The sequence below is a fragment of the Uranotaenia lowii genome, chromosome 2 (genome assembly GCF_029784155.1).
Source record: "Uranotaenia lowii strain MFRU-FL chromosome 2, ASM2978415v1, whole genome shotgun sequence".
NCBI classification, from domain to species: Eukaryota; Metazoa; Arthropoda; class Insecta; order Diptera; family Culicidae; genus Uranotaenia; species Uranotaenia lowii.
In genome coordinates, this window is record NC_073692.1 from 137,770,751 (window position 1) to 137,793,761 (window position 23,011).

A 23,011-nucleotide genomic window follows, 5' to 3' on the forward strand; every position below is an offset into this window, starting at 1 on the left:
TTCAATTAGTGCCTGAGAAAGTTGAAATTAGCTGTTTTTAGAAAATGTTATCAAGCTGCATTTCTTTTGTGTTACTATTCTTCTTTATTTTATTTGATTTTTCACTGGATATTGAATATGTTAACGCAAGATTTTAGAGTTAAATCAATAAAACTATATGCACTAGAAAGGCAATTTTATACCGCTCTAGTGATGTTATTGCATTAGCGGTGCATCGCTTGGCAAAATATGAAAAACATTTTTCTGAAATTAAATTTTAAACTTTTGCGCTTTATTTATAATATTTTTGCTAAGCAGCGCATAGCAAATGTAATTACAACACTAGAACCGGTATGAAAATGTCTTTCTTATGCACATTGTTTTACGATAACCTTGCGTAGACTAAAAATTCAGGGAAAAGTAAAATTTTGTTGCTAGAATAGTCTCAGAAAATGTAGATTGATAAAAAGTACGAAAAACAGCTACCTCTGAATAGTCGTCAAAAATTCTGTGTTTCGTGTTTTATAAATCTTAAGATCCCAAAATGTCACAAATTACGTCAACTTTTAAAATTTTTTGAAGAATCTTTGAAAAAAAAAATTTTTTTTTCGACTATGAATAACTTTACAATAAATTATCCTGCTCAATAATGTCTAAGAATCATATTTGAGTCACATTACAAGCTTTCCAAAACTATAAATGATGTAAAAATCGATTGAGGAACAATAGAATTGAGGCGAAAAAAGTGTTTGGGATAATTTGACCCCTGGCGGTATAAATTGGTATAAAACATACGTTTATCGAAATCTACAAACTTTAAAAAAAAAATTTTTTTTTGAAAGTTTTTTTTTCTGGGATTTTCATTCTCCGCGGATGATTCATTCCTTGCACTTTGAAGGTTAAAAATAGTCCTGTTACTTAATTGGCGAAAAATCAATTAAAATATGAGTAATAGTCGTTTGAATTACAAAAAAAAAGTCATTTGACTCCCTCCGGTAATTTTGGTGTCAATCGACAGAAAAAACATCTTCTTATAATTACTATACCAATTGTGTTTCTTAATTTTCTTTTTCAAAATTATGTGTGATAAATTTTCAATGGTTTTATTTTCTTTGAATTCCCATGAATCATACGGCCAACAATTTTTTTTAAATATGCCCTTAAGGTGGGGGGGGGGGGGGGGGGGGGGGGGGTAGGGTCTAACACTTTCAAAAAATCGATTTTTTTATTTTTTTATTTTCTTATTGTAAAACATTTCAAGAATGTTGTGTAAAATTTTCAAGTCAATTGAAGCACAACTGAAGAAATTATAGGCCTTCATCTCCTCCTGTCTAATACTGCAAGAAAGCAAGAGCAGAAACTTCAAACGCGTTTTTCTCGAAAACACATTTTTGAAGTCCGTGGACATCGTCATTTGAAAACTACTCATCCGATTCTTTTCAAATTTGGAACATATTTTCTATATATAAAATACCAGACCCCAATGTTTTTCTTTTATGTTTTTTTTTTTTACTTTGGGGAGATTTTACAGGTGAAAAATGACGGATTTTTTCGTGAAAAATCGTATTTTTTACTTCAAACAGCCACAAAAATTTCATAAATTTTTTTTAAGTTAAATAAAAACGTTGGGGTCCAGAAAAACATCTATTAAAAATATTTTTCTCTGATTTTTTGACTTCAGATGATTTTGTGCTGAGATACAGTGTCCACCGCAAATCCTGTTTTCTAAAAGGCATCCTCGAAAGTGCTCCGTCACCGGCTCATTTTTCAATATTTTTCTACGAAAAAATTACTAAATGTTCTTTTAACAATGCTTAGTATAATGCAACAAATTTGAAAAAATTTGTTTGAACGATAGCTCTAGAAAAAAATCGTGAAAATGGTGTTTTTTTTTTATAGCCGTTAGACCCTACCCCCCCCCCCCCCCTTAACTAGTTCAAATTTGAGCAACAAAACACTAATAATATGAATATAAAGGTAAACTGGAAAACTTACAGTTTTCTTAAACTAGTGAATTATTTACTAAAAGGTAAAGAAAAATTCCAACAGAATAAACAATCGATCACAAAAAGATGCAACTCACCATCGCGGCTCATTCCCAGTTTCAGGCACTTTTGCAGTCGACAGTACTGACACCGGTTCCGGTTGACCCGATCGACGACGCACTGTTTGTTCCGGGGGCACTGGTAGTTGACGACCGAGCTCTGAGACCGCCGGAAGAAACCCTTGCAGCCCTCGCAGGTGATCACGCCGTAATGCACGCCGGACGATTTGTCTCCGCACACCTTGCATGGGATGATCTCGATTTGTGCTGAAAATGGAGGAAGAATGGAACATTGTTAGTTGATTTAATTGTTAAATTTTTATCAAACTTGATCATTGATAATGACAGCAATTTTAAGACCTTGTTCTAAGAATACCTATAAAAGCAACGCTTTTCAAGAAACCATATTTCAATTGTCATCATTAATCTTCAATTTAGGCGAGTGACAACCTCAACACTCTCGTAAAAAAGAATTTCCACAAAATTAAAGGAAGGTAACTCACTTCCCCGGAAAGTCGTCGCTCCCGAATTTTTGCAATTTTTTCTTCAGTACCATCATTCATCGATTCCCAAAAAAAGTGCCAGTCCCTCAAGAACTCAAAACAGAAGGCATCAAAAGAGAAACCACGAAAACAATTTGTGGCCCGGACCTACCGAAACTTTGCGGGCACCAGGCCAATGTCCTCTCCCGGTTAACTCATCGCCGTCGTTGGGTTGTACGAATTTCGTGGATCGTATCGTCGCAGCAAAGATCAATGAACTCTCGAACGTAGTACGTGCGGACAAACGGCGAAGGCGGAGGACAGACAAGACAGTTCGCGAGTCGCGATTACCTGAGAGGGTTTTTTTTTCGAGTTTTTTTCGCGCGGTAGCAATCGTTAACAAATTTGGTACCTACACGAACACATCAATGTGAGGAAGAAATGGTTCGATCGCAACGAAACTTTCTGGCTCAGGTTCTTTCCAGAATGATCATGAGCAATGTGCATAGCTATCTGTGGGGCAAAGGAGTTGATTGAGTGATAGCCAAAGGGATTGATTAAAAATTTTGTAGGCAGGGTTGAGGATGTTCGGATAGAATGATGATAAAGATTAACAAAATTTGAAAAAAGGCTTCGACTTCAATTCCCAACGTTCGGGAGGGTGTAAGAATTAAAATGTTTTACAACAGCGGGAGTTAAAAAATGGGCCTAATTTATTCTGCGAGTCACGTGACCGAGATTCGTCGAATTTCTTTAGTGGAGTGCTTACAGAACACGGGTTCGAGGCGGCAAAAGTGAAAAACTGAAATTTATCGGACCGCTTATTTATTTTTTCTAGGTTATAACCTAATATTTTACTAAGATATCTCCAAACTTTTTTAAATTACCTTCAATAATAAACGCACCCCAGACATCAGACTTTGAAAAATTGAAAAATTTATTTTAAGAAGAAAAAAAAATTCAATCAGATTTATTTTAAAAGAGCAACAATAATTGATTTTTAGTTGTTTAAAAAATTGAAGAATTTTTTTTCGGAAATTTGAACTACATCATATGAAAGCTAATATTAAAATCTTTTATTCAATCTGTTCCATTTTTTACACACTAAATTGATTTATGATAAAAATGATTTAATGAACATTTTTTTCCAAAAATCAAACTTTAAAGTCTTGTTAAAACTTCAATGTCTTGGTGTCTTTTTCCTGTAAAAATCTAGATTTAGCTCCTTAGAAATACAATGAAAGAGTTTCTAGGCAGCTGAATGCACCGTTTTTAGAGTTACAGCAATTTAATGCTGAAAATATCATGCAAATGAGTAATTAACTTATTAAACAGAATAAATTCGACAAAGTTAGAGCTAGTTTGTCAAGAGTATTTTTTCTCAAGATTAATGATTCTTTTTACACTTTTTTCTCTTGAAGTTCATGAATTTTGATTACATTTATAGTTTAATTATTTATCAATAGAATAAATGGCTTAAAATGGATATTTTAAGTAGAGTCGATAATAACACCAATTATCATAATTTATAATTTTTTTTAAAACCATTTTTGTATGAAAATATTGAAAATAAGTTAAAATAGTAACTTTCATACAAAATTTAAAAAAATTACAAGAGTCCGAAATTAAAAAAAAAAATCGGCATCGCAATGTATGGAACCGCCGGAACAGGTTCCGGCAACGATACAGGATTCGTCTATGTATCGTGTGACCAACATCTTTCAACTAAGTGTTGGTGAATCTCGTTTCTAAGCTTTTTTTTTCTTCAGATATAAGCTTTTTTTTTTTACTTGAGAGCACAGGAGATAAAAGCTGACATCAGAGATAAAAAACGATTAATCTGTGAAAAAAGCTTAAATCTGATATATGTGCTCCTCACGGATTGTATATCGTTGCCGGGATCTGTCTATAGAGCACAAGTCAGGGAATGAAGATGCAATTTTATCAGGTCACGTAACAGGACTTGCTGAATTAGGTCTAAAATGATGTTCACAATTTACACTCGTGTGATTTTTGGAAAAAAAACCATGTTCTTTAAAACTTTATTTTCCAAAATAAAATAAAATATAATAAATAATTATGAAACAGGCAGACAGTTATTTAACATTACGTGTAATACTTTATACTTTTTAATTTAAGCTGTAGTAGTTCTGAGACTCATATCAAGTTGTAATTTGTATGTAAAATGTTTGAAAAGAACTGTACTTGGAAAACTCACATAGCAGTAATTTTCTTAACAATTACATGGATAGAAATCAATGAAATTTCTAGTTATGTAATGTTTACATTGACATGCAAAATTTATTAAAGACCTTTTAGGTGATGTTTTGAGATATCTTCCTATCGATCAATTTTGGTTGGATTGTGGAAAATTCAGAAAAGTTCCATTGGAGATCCCAAAATTTCTGGAAATCAACTATTTAACAATTTAACGATGAATTAAAAGTTTTAAGGAAAGCTGGAGGATCTTAATGGCAGGGAAGCGCAATCCAAACCTATCAGTTGGAGAAGTTTTAAACAATTATGGCTGGTTCGACCAGGAAATATCTAAAACTAGAATTTATGTCAATAACGTGGGGAAGCTGTCAACCAATAAAATTTCCAGAACACGGTGTTCAAACCGTGCGAAAGAACGATAGATACAGGTAAAACTTAACGCTTACAGACCTAACATCTTTTTCACTTAATGATAGGTAAAAGATTTGTTGATTCACAAAACACAGTAGAAATTTATAAGAATCGAAGAAGAAAATTGCAGGCAAATGAAGAATTCAGGAGCTCAGAGGTTCAAAAAGTATGAAATTCAAAACTATTTGCTAGTAATAAGCTTAGGCAGAAAATGGTGAAGTAGTGAAAATTTTTCAAAAAATAATTTGTCTTAACATTTCTTAATGAAGCATAAAAAAAAATTCTTCGTAACATTACTTATTTTTTACGGAAGCACCCTGAAAGCCCAGGAAAAAACTCCTTAATCAGACCTTCAGTGTAAAATTTACACTCTTCGCGTGTTTCGTATTTTGAAAATCTAAAAATGCAAAAATGTGTCAAATTACGTCAACCTTTCAATCCTCTTTTCAATAAATTTCTGGTGGAACTAAAACAATTTTGACGATTTATTCATTGAAAAGTACGGTTTTAACACCTCTTTATACATTTTGTGTGGTCATGATCTTAAAAAAAAAAAATGCTTATGTGCTTCTAACTTCTACTTTCCTGGACACCAAGTGAATTTTTTTAGCATTCCATTGCAGATCTACAGTCTATTTTACGAAGCATGTTTTTTTTAAATTTTTTCCTCGATTTTGAATAACGTTAAACTGAATTAATTCAGGTGAATATAATTTTTTTTGCCGAAGAAGGATAATTTACTAAACTTGTTATAACTTTTATGAAAAATATAAAATAATCAGAAATTTGGAAAACAAGCTCCAGAGGATAGGAATAGTTGCCGAAAATAGCAATGAATTGAAAAATGGATAGCTCATTATGAACAATATTGAAAGCGTTCAAGTCAATTTGGTCTATGCACTGACTTTAAGCTTGCCAGATTGCCCGGTTTTATACGAATTTATCAGGGTATTTACTACGTAATTTAGGAAAATGTTGGGTCTGGCCCGGTTGCCTGGCTTTCATTAAAAAAGCCCGGATTTTGAACGGATTTATTCACTTTATTTGCCAAACTAAACAAACACAAAACAAATTTGGCTGAATTTTTTTTAATATATGCGCCCATAACGAAATTTGGCAAGTTTTAAAAAAACCATCATGAATGGTTTAATGGAAGCCAATTCAGCCTTTAAACGATTTGACTGATAAGTTTTGATGAAATCTTTTTTAAATTTTTGTTTTCAAGTTTATTTTTTGATTATTGTTGAGTAATTCCTAGGTTTCTACGAAATTTGCCCCAATATTGCACTGATTTTTAGTCGAAAATTATGAAATCAAATGCTTAAAAATTATCAGGTTTTAAGATCCAAAAATAATTGGGATTTTTCCGGCCCAGACACGCCGAAACGCGAAACAGAAAACTGGCCTTGCCATGGGAAGCCCCATTGCACCGTCTATAGCAGAGATAGTTGTCGATGATCTACTCGACTCTGCAACTGCTGATAGTGCTATCCCCATCCCACATATGAGGAAATATGTGGATGATTTGTTTTTGGTTTTGCCCGAACATGCTGTTGACACAGTTTTGAATGTTTTTAACTCACTTGCTAAACGGGTTTCGCTGTTTTCTTCTTTCTCTAGCAAAAAGAAAACACATGAGGTTATTAGAAACTATTTGCGCTTGAATGATTATCCAATAAGCTTAGTCAATGGTATAATCAATAGAATGAATGAAAAATTAAAACCTCAAACAGCTATGGAAGCGGACGAAAGCAAAATAACCCGTTCGCTCACAAATATTATTGGACTCACACCCACTCTAACTAAAACATTACATTCAGAGTATGCTAATGTGCGAATAGCGAGCAAACAGACTAAAACAATTGGTTCTCTTTTCCCAATTGTGAAAGATAAAACCCCGCAGGATGAACAAACGAATGTTATTTACAAAATTAACTGCAAAGGTGAATGGAAAACCGAAGGAACCGCAGAAGGAGAAAATTGCGCGGCCTGTTATATTGGATGCACAACAAGAAAATTAAAACAGCGAATCTCACAACATAGAACACAGACAAATGAACTTAAACGTCTGTGGGACATAGGCTACACGAAACAGGACTACGCCATTCAACAACTTCGCCAAAAAAAACAGCACTTTTAGAGCATGAAACAGCTATGGATCATCTGTTCGACATCGACAAAGCAGAAATCATCGACAGATGTGACAACAAAGGCAAATTACTGATCCTGGAAAGTTGCCACATAAAAACTACAAAAAACGCGATCAATTCAAAAAAAGACACCGAAAACATACATTCCACATACGGAAATATTTTTAGAACAATATGTAACATAAGAAAAATTAAATCACAACATAAAAACACAAATACAGAAACACACACACCCAACAACATGTAATAGACACCACCTAATACACTTGTCGTGATCAGATAAAAAAATCAGTTGGAAAGTGAAAGTGAAAACTGTGTGACAACTTTCAGATGCTGGTGAATATAAATCCAAAAATTGTAGGACAAAACGGTTTTTCAACCGCAAAACTTTGTACACAGTAAGTGAACACAACATTTATTCCAACAATATCCAAATTAATTTGAAAAATATTGTAACAGATATACAAGACAGCTTTATCTGATCAGCCGAATCAATCCAAAACAAAAAGACGACATTTTTTCGGTAAGCAATTTCATAATTAGTGAACTAGTTTATAAAACTGTGTTAACATATAATAAAATTACAGTCCCTGATAATGATCCTATAAGGATCGAAACGTTGGATCTTAAATAAATAGTCGTCTTTGCTATTTAAGTTGACTGATAGCCGAAAAATTCACCCCGAAAAAACATATTTAACAGTCGAAAATCGATACCGAAGTACGGATAGGAAAACAGCTTCGTTAACAAAAAAAATCTTGGTGAAATCCGGGCACGGTGGACAAAACTTTGGACCAGAAAGTCATGCGTGCTCAAGCCTGTAGGAAGGCTGCCTCAGTTCGGGACGTGACAAAAAAGTTTAATCCCCTTTCAGAACAGTCCATCGTGCCAAGGTATGATTTGGCTAAGAGGCATATTAGAAGCAGAAGAAGTCGAAGAGTAGTAACAAATAAGCTGCTTCTGTGGAACCAAGAGCTCGTGAATTACATGATCAACTGTTGTGTGGAAATTCGATGTGCTCCCGCTTCCGCGCGATCAGTACAACACGGTTTGGGATGGCCGAAGTGTTGGCGAGACGGAAACAAAAATTTGTACAAAAAAACACTGAAAATGCAATGGTTTGTCAAGCCATATGTAAGTGTGACATGCATTCCGAGCCGTCCGTGAACACTAACACAATAAATAAATCTGTTTGCGTACAAAAGCTCCTGAACCGTCACCTGCTGCCCATGTTCCGCAAACATGCCAAATTTGGCATAGTGAAATCACTACTCAAATGACTCGATGACTTGGTTCCAATCCTTCAAAGTCCAGATCGTACCGAATGAGATGAATTCGAAAAATTGTCCTCTGGCGAGACCGATTGGAACTTTTTAGGCCCATACCAAATCGTATTTTAGAAAACATGTGAAACCTTCAGAATCTCTCTAAAACTTTGCAAAAGACTGAAAAAATTGTCAAAATCATCGCAAATCAACCTGTGCTGAAGCTAATGACCCGTCTTCGATCAATCTTCGATTAACAAGAATTATACATTCTACTAATGCACTGTAAAAGAAGACAACAGCTAACAAGGTCAACAACAAAAACCGAGCTTAGGGACAGAAATAACCGTCCAGGAAAGCAGAAGAGAGTTTTGTTTTGACAAAAATTGTGGAAATCTGTGTTTAAATTAATTTTTCTCCATATACTTTGTCTGTTTTCAAAGTTTTCTGTTATCTAACTACTTAATAAATATTCGACACAGGTTCTTGTGAGATCTTAAGTGGATGCAAGCTACGATAAAACCATTACATATTTAGGTTGCAATTCAATGCAGTGGAAAATATATTTGACTCAAAGAAGCTCACAAATGGGAGAATAAATCAGCACACAACTGTTTGTCCTGACAACGTTTTTGAGGTAGCAATTAACAAATCTATAAATTCCAGCTACTTGTGACTCAGAAATTTATTCTTAAAAGTAAATGTTTATTCCATCCAACTGAGGTTTTGGAAAATATTGAACATATATTCATCTTTATTTCATTAATTTTTGGTATTGAGTTTTGGATTTATCACCGTGATTGTTTGTTCGTCGAAATTATCGACATTTTTCGGTGAGTTTTAATAATAATTAAACAGATTTACCAGTTGTCCATACGTTTCAAGCTACTTTGACATTCGCTCCTCCTCAGTGGACACTAAAATTATATTTTATTTTAACATTAAACTGTAAATCTAAATTTTTAATTTTAACTTACAATTGACTCATCATCGTCTAAACTATTTTGATTTTAGACAGTTCATTTTTTGTTTTGCGTTTACATTTGTTTGTCAGTGTCTGTGTCAATTTTGCGATTATGGGGTCGTCAGCTGTCTTAAAATTTAACGAGTCTCTCTGCCTATTAACGACATTATCGTCAACTCTCAATTTGATGTAAAATGTTTCGGCAGTTATATGTAATTTTTTGGGTAGAAAAATGTCATCTTACGGAAAATAAAGTAGTTTTCTTTTACATCTTAGGACAAAATTGTGTGTGCGGGCTCTGTGGAACTCATGGTACCTAAGTTTTCACTAATTCTGATAAAAAAATAGCATCTTGCATCCATATATTCACAAATGACAGTGAAGATATTTTCTTGTTTATTTAATGTGTCAAATACACTTAATCTGATTCTTTTAAAACGTTTTTGAGAAATATTTGATGGAATAAAAAATCAAAAAATACCTTTTAGAAACAAAAAATTAATAAACCAGTACGAACGTTTAGTACTGGAATATCCAACGATTGTGATTGTCGTTGTCACTCACGTTTGGGCTTGGCGAATCTATCAAAAAAAGAAAATCCATAACTTCAATAGGCTTTTCCGCCTTTCCAAATGGCAAGGAAGGTAGCACTTAGTTTAGCTCGTGCCTAGCACGCCACGACGTTGTCGGTAGTTTCTGCAAAATGCTTCGCGCTCTTTTGATGTTCAACTAGTCGGTATTCTAATCGGCTGCCATTTGCCAAGCGTTAATAGTGTCATTTGCCACATGAATAAGCAATCAGTGGCTTCGGAACGCACCGTTCCGTTTGTCGGGTTTCGTTCTTTCGTTTACGATTCTCTGATGGAAACGAAGAAAGAAGCATCCAGCTCACGTGGGTGGCTCGATGGAATCTTCATTGGCTTTGTTGCTTCATTTAGCTTGAATTCATTGATATCGTATCAATTATGGAATGCTTAGTACTTGAAGAAGCAACATAACATAATAAATTCTTCTAGGGATGATTGTATCAGCGGAGTACTCCATGAACTCCAGAACCTGTAATCGCATTCCAACTCAAGTACCTATCTATCACTACCAAATGGACGCTGTTTGAATGGGCGGATGAGTTCATTGACTTTCGCTGTGACGAAATACACGCCCCATCGCTGAGTGGTGCTGGTCCCACTGAACGAACTAGAGTGGAGTAGATAGATGTAATTGTGCACGAAGGTACTTCAGTTCTTTGATTGTGTTCAGATTCACCGATCCAATCAAATTTCGCTTACAATGGCAATAAGCACTGTTGCTGCTGAAGTATTTGCATAGTTTGAGAGTGATATGTTTAAAATAAAAAATAAAAAATACTGGGTAGGGAAGGGCTGCTGCTGATGGAGAACTTTCAGAATCCGATCAAGTGACTGACACTTTGAAGCAAATCAATCGTCAACAACTCCTAGCGAGGCAGACGAGCGCGCGATATGGGTGTGAAAATCGGAAAAGAAGCAGAACGCTGTAGATTAGTTTGTAGTACATTGCGATTTCAGTGTTTTATTGCGAGGTTCAGCACAAATTTGTTGAGGTAGGACGCGGTGCACGGTTAAGCTATTGCCAATCTTTGTGCTTTCAGTTTTTGGCGATATAGTAAAATTAACATTTTTTAACATTCAACGAATTTATTTCGAAATTTTCCCTAAACTTTCTGATGAACAAATATTTGTCTGTAAAAATTATAAACTTAAACACGCTTATTTTTATTTCTATAAGATGAATCAGGACTCTGTGCAAATTAAACTATTCGCACAAGCTGAGCCGAATTATTTAAAATGATTAGGGGAGAATGAGGATACTTGATCCCTGGGGATACTTGATTCCTTAGCTATATCTCGAAACTGGAATGTCTTACAAAGATCAAATGTTCTAGAAAAATGTGCCAAAATGAGCAAAATAACAATGCTTGCAGTTTAAAAATTTTTAACAAAATAATTGTTTGAGTATTTGAACTTTGTTTGAAAAATTTCACAAAATGTAACTTGAAGATCATTTTTCATCACTTTAAAATGTTCCTTACATGGGAAAATTATGAAAAATATATTTGTTCCAATGTATCAATCGTTCGAGCGTAAAATTATCTTCATAATGCCATATTTTCAAAGCAATGGAAAACTCTCAACTTTTTTCAGAAAAAGTTTTCTAAAATCCTAGATTAATGGCGAAATAATTTATTCTAAATTTGATGGATGATTTCATGAAGGTAGGGAATGTTAGAGGTTTTTAATCAAGCGCCAATTAAAATTTCGATTGGGGACGTGGCAAAAAAAAATGTTTGATTGGCTCGTCTGGTTGACTCATAAACAGTCTTTACATTATTTCTGCAAGGTGGAAAAGCTACTCGCCGTTAAAATGAACAAAATACGGTGGTTAAATTGTGCGCAAAATATTGGAATATTTTAAAAAAACCTGACAGATTTCCAGGAGAAAACTATTCATTGTCAAGTCTCGCTTGGATGCTTGAAGATAAACAAGGGGGAAAATTTGATGTCGAGCACTTCTGGTAGCTGATGATATGTAGATGCTGCAAATCAGTCCGTATTATATAACTACATAACTATTGAAACATAACAATGAATGGCTGAATATACAAAGAAGGCTGCTTCCAAATTTGACCTGGGAGTTTTGGGGCTTATTTAAACCTGTTTAGAAAAGCATGCGGTGTATTCTACTCTGCTCTCAAAATTTAAAATTCTTATTCAATTTTGATCATTGAGTAAGGATATTCAAAAGTAACAATCTGAACTTTGAGATAATGCTTAAACTTGGAAATCTAATCACAGATTTAGAATTCTGCTTCAGGTTTTGAATATTTTCTTCCTTGTGGATAGAAACTTGTTTACTAACATTTAATTGAAAATAAGATCAAACTCATGATATAGGTTCTGGTTCCATATTATCAATATCTTAATTGTATTTCTGTTTGCATATATTGGATTCTGTATCCAAATGGGTCAAATCATTTTCAGAAAATAGAAAAAAAAGCTGATTTGAAATCGTTCAAATTTGGTTTTGCATTTCATTGAAATTTTTGTTTGTAACTTCTTTATTAGAAACGGCTACCTTAAAGCTTTGAGGAGCCAAACTGTTTTTTTTGTTATAACAATATTTTTCTAGCTTAACACTTCTCATTATAAGAAAGGAAAACATGAAAATGAAAATAATTATAGACGGAGATCAATAGCTTCAAAGAAAAGGTATATTTCGAATATGTAGTCCAAGTGAAGCATAGCCAGCCCATATTTCGCTGGAACGATGAGTGGTTTACCTCGGGCCCCAAGAGAGTCTTTTAAAATCGTTCTGGTGACAAAATATTTAAATTTCGATTTTTGATTTTCGAAACTTACATGCTCTTTCAATAAAGTCTGCTTCATTTAATATTGGAACAAATTCTTTTGCTCATTGTGGCGCTTCTAGTGGACGGATTTGGAAACTTTTTTCACCCACGTGTCGGGAAATTCATCACCTTTCACCATGTATTTATGTCATAACACCAAACGATAGCATTTTGTAAACAACCGCCATGGAAGCCGAACGGAGAGATCAAATTGTGCACAGTTTTCTTGAAAATCCATTGTTGTCGGCATCGAAGCTAGCTAAACAGCTTAAAATGCCCAGAAATACCGTATGGCGTGTTATCAAGCAGTAGGTACAAGGAAACATTGACGACGGCTCGGAAGCCGCATTCGAAGCGTCGGAGTGGAACTGTCGACTGGAAACTGCGTGGGAAAGTCATCAAGGCCGTCAAGAGGAATCCAAATCTTTCAGACCGCGATTTGGCCAATAAGTTCCAGGCCGCTCACAGTACGGTGCGACGAATTCGTCTCCGGGAAGGAATAAGGTCATTCCGAGCCAGCAAACAGCCAAATCGGACGCTGAAGCAGAACAATGTGGCCAGAATCCGTGCTCGAAAGCTGTACGACCAAGTGCTGACCAAGTTCGACGGATGTATTCTGATGGACGATGAGACCTACGTGAAGGCGGACTTTGGGCAAATCCCAGGTCAAAAATTTTATTTGGCGACGGCTCGGGGGGATGTACCTGCAAAATTTAAGTTCGTGTTTGCGGATAAATTCGCCCGCAAGTACATGATTTGGCAGGGGATATGCAGTTGTGGACAGAAAACCAAAGTCTTTCTCACTGACAAGACAATGACATCAGAAGTCTACAAAGAAGAGTGCCTACAGAAACGGATTCTGCCGTTTTTTTCGTGCCCACGACCGTCCAGTAATGTTTTGGCCGGACCTCGCAAGCTGCCATTACAGCAAAACGGTTATGGAATGGTACGCAACGAACGGGGTCAGCGTAATACCGAAGGACCTCAACCCCCCAAACTGCCGCCAGTTCCGGCCGATAGAGAAATACTGGGCAATCACGAAGCGGAGGCTTAAGGCAAAGGGAAAACTTGTTAGGAACATGACTCAAATGGAGAACTGGTGGAATCAAATCGCCAAAACGGTGGACGAAAAGGGTGTGCGCCGCCTAATGTGCCGTATTACGGGAAAAGTACGAGAATTTCTTAGAAACAGCAATGAATAATTTTTTTAATTTTTTTTTTATGAAAGAGTAAAGAAAATGCTACATTTGTATGAAAAACAAATTATGAATTCGTTAATAAATGACTGAACTACACGCAATTGTTTGTGTTCCAATATTAAATGAAGCAGACTTTAGTTAATAAAACATCTGCTTTCCGATTGCTTTCAAATCCAGGATTAAACATCGAACAAAGTTAAAGCTTTTCAATGCCCTTCCGTTGGTAAAAAAGTGCGAATGAAACAAAGAGTTTAAAACACCATTGATGGAAACAAAAATAAAAATTAAATTAAACATTTTAAACAAATAAACATTGTTTTTAAACATATTTATTTCGTACGTTTAATGAAGGTATTTACTATTTTTTTTTATTAAATGATCTTAAGCATGAAATTTCTGGTTTGTGAAAAGAGAGTCATTTGATTTATTAGCATAATTGGTTTTTCACTGTAAAAGTCGCATAAGCTTCATTCAAGATTGAGAAAATCTCAAAATTAAAAAAAAAACAAATGAATCATTCTCCCAATTCCATTGAAGCGTGAAATCATTGTGTAATTAGTTAGTAATCTACCTCTAGTATTTCTCAAACTGAGATAATTTTGGTAATATTTTTCTAGAAACTGAAAAGCTATAAGAAATGCAGAATCGAAAAATCATTTATTAACCAACAAGAAGTGCATCACAACAAATAACAACATGTGGTGGACCATGACAAAAACTAAAAATTTATGATCAAGTAGGTCGTGAAGTGTACTTTTCGACACTGAATGCAGTGCTGAAATGTAGCACTTTTCGATACTGAATACACTGAATTGCATAAACGATATTTTGAATAAAGAAAATGCTTTGTAATACTGATTTACATCTGATTTCCACCAGGTTCAAAAATAGAAAAATAGTATAAGTCTTATGGCGTGTCACAATGCTTCACTGTCACATACTCGAATGGAGCTTTAAAAACATAAAACTTATAATAAATGACTTATTTTTAAGTAAAACCCAGTTTTAATAAAACTTTAAATGCAATGTCTTGTTTGATAGATTGGTATCTGACATAATAGGAATGGTATAGAAAATAAAATAAAATAATCATTTCCAAAGAAATAAGGGATTAACAGCAACCATCTTATTTATGTGATGTGCAGTTGTGATAAAGCAATTAAATCAAACGTAAGCTAACTTTTTTTTTTTTTTAATTTGAATACTTAGTTGAAAAAGAAACGAGATATTTCGAGTAAAAAACGGGACGGTGGGACATTTTCCGAACTCAACACTCATATCAAGGTAATTTAAATTCTAGGTTATCTGACTTTTACAGTAAGTAGGCGAGGAGAGCGCGGTAAAGTGGGACGATGCTTGTTGTCTTTGTATACAATCTTTTTTTTTTTGTAACCATGACAATTCGTGACGTCAGTTGCATTTTCAAACAAACAACCAACTGCAGTTTTCGTTTCTTGTAGGATACATAAACATCCTGGCAAGTGACGTAGGCTTTGTTTACCTTTTTACTTTTTGAATAACGAGTTCTGAAATAGTGTGTGTGTTTGTTCATCACCTTCTTTGTACCACATTGCTATTTACCCCCTTTCACCTAATAGTTATACCACTGACCATACTGGCTGGACACTCGATTTTGTTAGTTGGATAATTTTTCCAACAGTACGCAATATCGATTCCAGAGTGCGCATCGATCGATTTGAAGATATGCTATCCCAGTTAGAAAGTGCCACCCAACTTTCAAACAAAAACAGACAATTCCTACGATAAAATCGGGCCAAACAGGTACATTTTTTCTACAGCGCATTTGTATCGGAAAAATGGTAGGTTCGCCACCTACCGTCGGTATTGCGAACCTGCAAAATTAAACAAAATAAATTAGCCAGAAAATGATCGAATTTTTGTTCTAAGTTTCCTGTCAGTGTGATCAGTGCTTATACTATGGGTCGATTCATGATGACGTTATTCCCTGTTGTGGTGACAATTCGCAGATCCTATTTACAATATTTAACGAACGAAAAACGGAGTGCGGCGTGTAGCTTCACGGTCAAGAAACGGACCAACGTATTTGCATTGAATTTTCTGGGGCCTTTCATGGGCCATCAAATGTTCAAATCCTTCTAAAGCAGTCGAATGTACCGAAACGAATGTCCGAAAGCTTCTTGTGAAATTTTGACCAGAAGATGTAAACAAATGCTTGTACGACAACACTATTCAGATAGAGACAGAAGAATCCAATGTAGGAAAATTCTCCGATGAACGTTCTGAATGACAAGGCTGATCTATTCTAAATTTTTACGATGATATTTTCGAGAAGTAAATATGACGTTGGATAATTTAACTCTTTAGATAAAATCCGTTTTTTCCTATGTTTTTGTTTTCAGTTGGATTAACATACAAACTTCTTAACAACGAATTACCTTTTCAAAGTTTTTTTCTATCCCAAATTAAGCTGAGAACTATTGCTAAAATATATAATTAAAAATTAAATGAGGACCTGAATGTTTGCTTTGTTTCCTCAGCGCGTAGAATCGGTGTCAAAAACAATGAGGTCAGCCAGTGTGTGAATCCTTTCATAAGGGTTTAATTACATTATTTGCGGAAGTCACCATCTTGGATTTCAAGAAGATTCCGATAGCCAACTTCCGATAGCTAAATTCGACTTCTTCTAGCTTAGCCCTTTCACCCAATACAGGTATTGTGGAGGTTTCAAATGATTATCAGTCATTAACAGCATTTTGAAATTAAATAGAAGCTGCCATCTTGGGTTTCAAGACAGACAACAAAATTCGACTGCTTCTTGCATAGCTTTTTCACCTAATACCCATATTGTGGAAGTTTCATGGAATTTTCAGTAATATACTGCATTTTTTAGTTAAACGGAAGCCGTCATCTTGGATTCATGATGATGTCGAGCAACAAATTTTAACTTCTATTATTTGGTCCCTTTCACTCCATGCTCATAAGATTCATGAGTGTGTGTGTTTTATTGAAGTTTCAATAAAGCTATCATAGCTCTTTCAAAACAAACTTCAACTGTAGATTAAAAAAACTATATAAGCGTTGCCAGAACTACCTGAAAACCAATGGTCTAAACAAGAATCCAAGCATTTTTTATGACCATAATAAGACAGTCATAAAACGAGCTGCACATGCCGTAATAATACCACTTTAAAACTTCCTTATGCTTATTGGCATAATCTCTGTTACTTGGGAGACCAACATATCATAATCAATTGTTTTTTAGCAACAACAATTAACTTTTTCACAGTCCTTCAGAAAAATCTCTAGTTAAAGCAGAGTTGAGTTCTTGCGGCCAGAGAACAATAAAATTAGCCATAGACCTATTCATACTCACCCCTTATCGAGTTGGGAGTCTTTTTGTCGTGTCCATGGGCACCGGCAGCAGCCAAACCAAGTAAATCGGCCGCTCCCAAATCTCCAGCATTGGATCCATTTGCGGCTGCAGCAGCAGCAGCCGCAGCCGCCGCCGCAGCAAGAAGATTTCCGGTGTTTAGCGAGGATGAACCGGAAGTTGCCGAAACCGATGATGGAGGAGGTGTCGTACTGTCCACAAGATCTGCCGTTGCAGCGGATGCCGCGGCAGCTGCAGCCGTTAGCGAAGAGCAGAACGCGTTGAAATCCTGCTGGCTCAGCATGTTGTTGGCGCTGTTGCTGTTGCTCGATTGTTGCTGTTGTTGCTGCTGTTGGTGGCGTGAGGTTTGTTGGGTGCTGTTGTTGTTGTTGTTGTTATTGTTGTTATTGTTGGAGGAGGAGGAATCGTTCAGTGGTTGCATCAGTCTATGGCTTAGTTTGGGAAACTCTCTGGTATCACGATTAAAGCTATGACTACTGTTGTTGTTGTTGATGATGCTACTGCTAGTGTTACTACTGCTACTGGTATTGTTTCCGTTACTGCTAGTGTTGTTACTGCTAATGTTACTACTAATGTTACTGCTAGTGGTATTTCTTAAAGGCCCTAAATTTGTATCACGTAAATCAGTCGTTGCTGTAGCTGCTAAGCCTGTGGTTGCAGTGCTTGATGTAAATAGGTTTCTACTATTGTTTTGATTATGTTGTTGTTGTTGTGGTTGCATTTGGTGCTGGTTTTTGTGGCTGTTGGCAATCTCGTTAAGGAAGAGTCTAGTATCCGCCAAAATGTTTTCATTACGGAGCGAATTACTGCTAGATCCGGAACCACTACAGCTCATCATTTGATTAGACGTAGACTGTTGGTTGAGTGTCTGTGGTTGGGTTAATCTCGCCGAAAGCTTCGGAGCAACAGCCATTGCTGCGGCCGTAGCAGCTCCAAATATTCCAAGCCCACTTCCGGATCCTCCACTTCCTCCACTGCCATCTCCATTTCCGTTGAGACCAGCTCGATTGGCGGCTTGAAATTTATTGCTCCAGGTTTGATTAAAGAACTCCGTGAACTCGCTATCCATGCTTTGGTCACTTATTTTTGCTTAAACGTTCCGTCTCCAAAATCCTCTTTCTTCCTCTAGCCTCTGGATCACACAAATCCACCCACAAAAGTATATCCTCGGACTAATCGGAGGGACAAAACAAAAACAAAACTAACAATCTTTCGGGAAACCAGCTTCCCACCGCACACCGGTTTCCCTTTCTCAAAATCCCCCCACTCAAGTTAACGTCACTTCCGGTCAGGATTAGGTTGGAAACAAATCTTCAATGCATTCCACAGTCATCTTAGCGAGTACTTCGATGAACGCCGGCGAACAAATAGTGCTGGAAAAGTTGCGGTCAATCGATGTCAAACGGTGTTGCCGAGAGTTTACAAACACCTTGTCAGCGATTAGTCTACTGATGCCCCTTGCAACACCTCCTGGGGCTGGCTTCAGTTCCGCAGGGTTTCTTCTCTTATCGCCCGGTTGCACTTCCGCTGAGAGCTTCTTCTACGTCCGACGTGAAACACTCGAAACTTTATAGTCTTTCTCACTTATCTCACTACCGTCGTTGTTTGAATAACAACTTAACGGCAACTTAATCCAACTGTACTCCGGTTTAGTTTGTGTATAACTTAGAAGCAGCGCTTATCTGAAAACAAAATTATACTGTTTTGTAACAAATTTACACAGAAGAAAGTGAGCTGTAACAACACTGAGAGTACCTTTTCCATTCCAACCGTGGAACCGTAAACACTTAAAAAAATCTACCCCCATAAAATTTGTGAACCGTTTAACTGGCAACCGAAACTCTTTCGGTTATCAGGAATAAAAAATAACTGAACTGAAATTGGACGACCTGTTTTCTCGGGTTCTGAAAGGTAACAGAAAGAGTTTTCCGCACCACGAACAAGGGTCCGATGCATGATGATAATGTGAAAGGTGTCGTCATCTTCAAACCCACAATGAATGGTAGCGGTAAATTTGACTGTTTCTACCCATTTTTTTGCTGTACTAGGTTGTAATAAATGCAATTTTTCGTTGTTGTGTCGTTGTTTCGGTAAACAAAGATGACACCTTCTCCCCCCATATTTCAAATGAAGGTGTGAGTTTTGATAAGGGTTATGTACCAAGCAACCAACCTACACTTTTTGGCTTTTGATACACCAAAATTGAAACACCTACCAGCTGCATTGTGGTAACTAGTAACGCGCGCGCTACTTGACCTAGGTTCAAGTAATGGCAACGGGAGATAAGCGAGAGTTTTTTTTTATTGCATTGCACACTGGGAAATAATATTTATGTGAATGTGAAATTTCATTGAAAAGAAAACAATATTTTTTTCCGAAAATTTACAGCTACAGTTCAAAACTCTCAAATTTTTTAACTAACCATATAGTCATGATGATTAATGGCATACTTTCAGGGATCAAATTCAGAATCAGAATTCAGAATTTCATCGGAACACATGAATATTATGAAAAGAAGATTTCATTCTTTGGATTTTTTTCCCTTAATTATCTATGGGAATCATTCATTCCGGTTCAAATCTTTGGAGTTTTTTTACCCTAGAATCAGTAGTGTTTTACAAGAAATTTTCTCCGGTTAACTAAAGACAAATTTTCTGTCTCGCATATTTAGTACAAACGATTCAGTTTCTGTTATTTAAAAAAAAAATACAAAAAACATTAAGATGCTATGTTCGGACTGGTCGGAACAAATTAAAATCAACATAAGGCTCCATACATTGATGCATTCAACTTTGATAAATTATGCTTTTTAATAAGATTTTTCAGATGTTGGTGAAGCATCGAGACTTTTCCAAATTTAATGAATATATGGTTCGAAAGTAAAAGGAGACTTAATCCTTAATACCGAGGATCTTAGCTCAATTGAATATTTTTTTCATATTGTTTCTCATATCACTTTTCATAAGTCTCAGGAGAATAAAAAAGACCAATCTCAAAGTTTTCTAACAACTCTAAAACAGTTCAAAAATAATCAATCTGTTGAGTATTTTTACCAAGCAGTTATTGGAGGAGTACTGTCAACTGGGGCATCATGCAACACTTTTCAACCTAAATGGCTTTAAAAACTAGCCAAAAAATTATTGGTTTCATAAGTTTTATTTGAAGATACAAAAAAATGCAATTTTGACCCTATTATGAAAAAGAGGGATGTTGCAAAAAACTTTGTTTTTAATGAAAAATCACGTTTGAAAATTTAAAGTTTTTGATATATGTGTGATGCCACCAAATGCAGCAATTTTTGGTTTTGTTCGATTCAAATTTTATATTTTCTCTGTCAAAAATGATTTCAAAATAAAGCTTGATGGTGCTGCATACATTTAGGGGTAAAAAAACTACAAAAAATTCTACTTGCTGAAATCATAAAAATTAATGTTTGAATGAATGAAATTTTGAAATCAACAAAGGCGTGATGCAAAACAATCGTATAATAGATAATGTATGAGATTTTAAAGGATAATCTTTGATTTGCATTCTTAATAATTTTAGCCCAGACTGGTTGAATTATAAAAATATTAATTTGAAAAAAGGGTGATTGCCCGAAAAATTATTCTATATCTACATCATACTGGGTTAACGTTTTTTACGGCATCGAAAAGTGCATCAAATATCACTTCGAATTGAAAAAGTTTAATATTTTTGATATCTTGCAGAAGATTTCATGCGAAAAATCCATAATCCTTACTTGAACCACAAAAAAAGATATTCAATGCTATACCAACAAATTTCATTGTTTTTTATTTAAGCGATTTTGACTGCTAATTTGAAAGTTGTCTAGCCGTAGAATGAAAAATTGCAAAAATCTGCTTTGCAAAGTCAATGAGTTTGTTGATTTGTATGAAATTATCGAAAGCTCTAGCATGCAAAGTCTGACATTAGTCATGGAATACTTAGCATATTATAATGTTTGAGAAAATGAAGCTCAAGAATAGGCAAAATCGATACTTAAAACCAAACTTCATTTTAAGTTTATTTGAATTTCCTGGATAGTTTTGTATATAAAAAATTACTCCTTCCATACACATTTCTATACAAAATTGAAACACGTTGCGCTTATTTAGTAATCAACCAAATCAGCTCAAATTTACATTGATGCTTGGTGACCCAAAAGGCACAAAAGCATATAGGAGCAAAACGTGCTACAAAACGATTGTATGCATATAGCCAATTATATAGAATTACAAACTTTATGAAATTTAATTATTTCAGGTGTTTCATCGCAGATTTTTTTAATTTCTTTTTCTGATTTGTGTCTCTTGTTAAGTAGGTCATCACACGAGGGTAAAACAAACAATAAGGTTTAATTTATTTAGTTAAGCATTTTAAAAAAAATTCATAAACTTTTGAGACATTTGAATAGAGCTGGAAATTGTTGTGATTTTTTTTTTACTCAAAAATTCTGTGACGGTTTTTTTGGCGCTAACTGGGTAAATTTTCGAATACAACTTTAAAGCAATAAATTGAGATTACCAATAACATCAAACTGTCATGAATTTTTTTTTTCAGATAATCAAATTTAAAAGTAGCATCTTAATGTAATAGTTTGAAGAGAGTACTTAATTTTGAAAATTTTGTGAATGCATAAATTTGAAAATTACTTGGCCGGGCTTTGACCAGACCGAACTGAGCGCAATCAGAAAATTTAGAAGCAACACAATGGAATTTTGTGTAATTTTTATTCAAGACCGAAAAAGCAAGTATGACTGGCTATGCTGACTTTTAAACTTACAAATTTGGTTTGAAATCATCAAAGACTTCGTCTCTAAATGAATTTATTAGAATCAAAATATCAAGTGTTTCGAAAAAATGCGTATGGCTTTTAGTTCGGTTTGGTCGAATTCCGACCATTTGATCTTTGACTTTTTGTGATTTTTCTTTGATTTCGTAAACCTTGATGAATTCTATTAAATTTTCTTCATGGAAGTAAAGACCATGATTATTAAGGTCAATAAAGATGTTGCAAATTTTTTTGAAAAAAGTGGATATGAACGGTACAAGTGAAAGGTTAAAGGATAACAATAATTTACAAATTTAACAAAAAAAAACGTATAAAATTCACGTTTTTTTTTGTTAAATTTGTAAATTATTGTTATCCTTTAACCGACCAAAATTTCTAATGTAAAATCGAGTGCTGAATTTGGAAATGATATCCATAAAATCTCTCTAGGACAGTTTTTAAGTTATGCTCAAAATATTTAATTTTGGAAAAATAGTAAAAGTAATTGTAGTTAGCTTGAAATATCTCGGATTGCATAATAATAATTTGAATTCTCTCTTTTGCTTACTGAAGATGAATGTTTACGTATGATCGGCAGAAAAAAAATCACTAAAACAACATTTTTTAGAGAAAATTTTGTTTTATCGACAGCTTTAGACTCGATAGTAACAATTTAAAAATGTGATTTTCTCTGAACTTTCATTTAATATAAAACATAGACTTGAAGTGGTAATTTATTGAAGAAGTTTTGATTATTTTACAAAAACA

General features: G+C 34.9%; 1 protein-coding gene across 12 annotated transcripts in view; it reads right to left on the reverse strand.

Moving 5' to 3' along the window:
• Positions 1 to 23,011, reverse strand: part of LOC129749663 (probable nuclear hormone receptor HR3) — a 554,515-nt gene that overhangs the window by 57,892 nt on the left and 473,612 nt on the right. For 8 of the 12 annotated variants that reach the window (XM_055744691.1, XM_055744690.1, XM_055744688.1 and 5 more), the window contains 2 exons: positions 17,452 to 19,151; positions 2,063 to 2,290 (listed from right to left, as the gene is read on the reverse strand). In XM_055744691.1, coding sequence (XP_055600666.1) covers positions 2,063 to 2,290; positions 17,452 to 18,538 — 1,315 coding nt within the window. In that variant the 5' untranslated portion in view covers positions 18,539 to 19,151. The remainder of the gene's footprint in view (positions 1 to 2,062; positions 2,291 to 17,451; positions 19,152 to 23,011) is intronic. The other 4 variants (XM_055744698.1, XM_055744701.1, XM_055744699.1 and 1 more) reach the window with 1 other exon arrangement.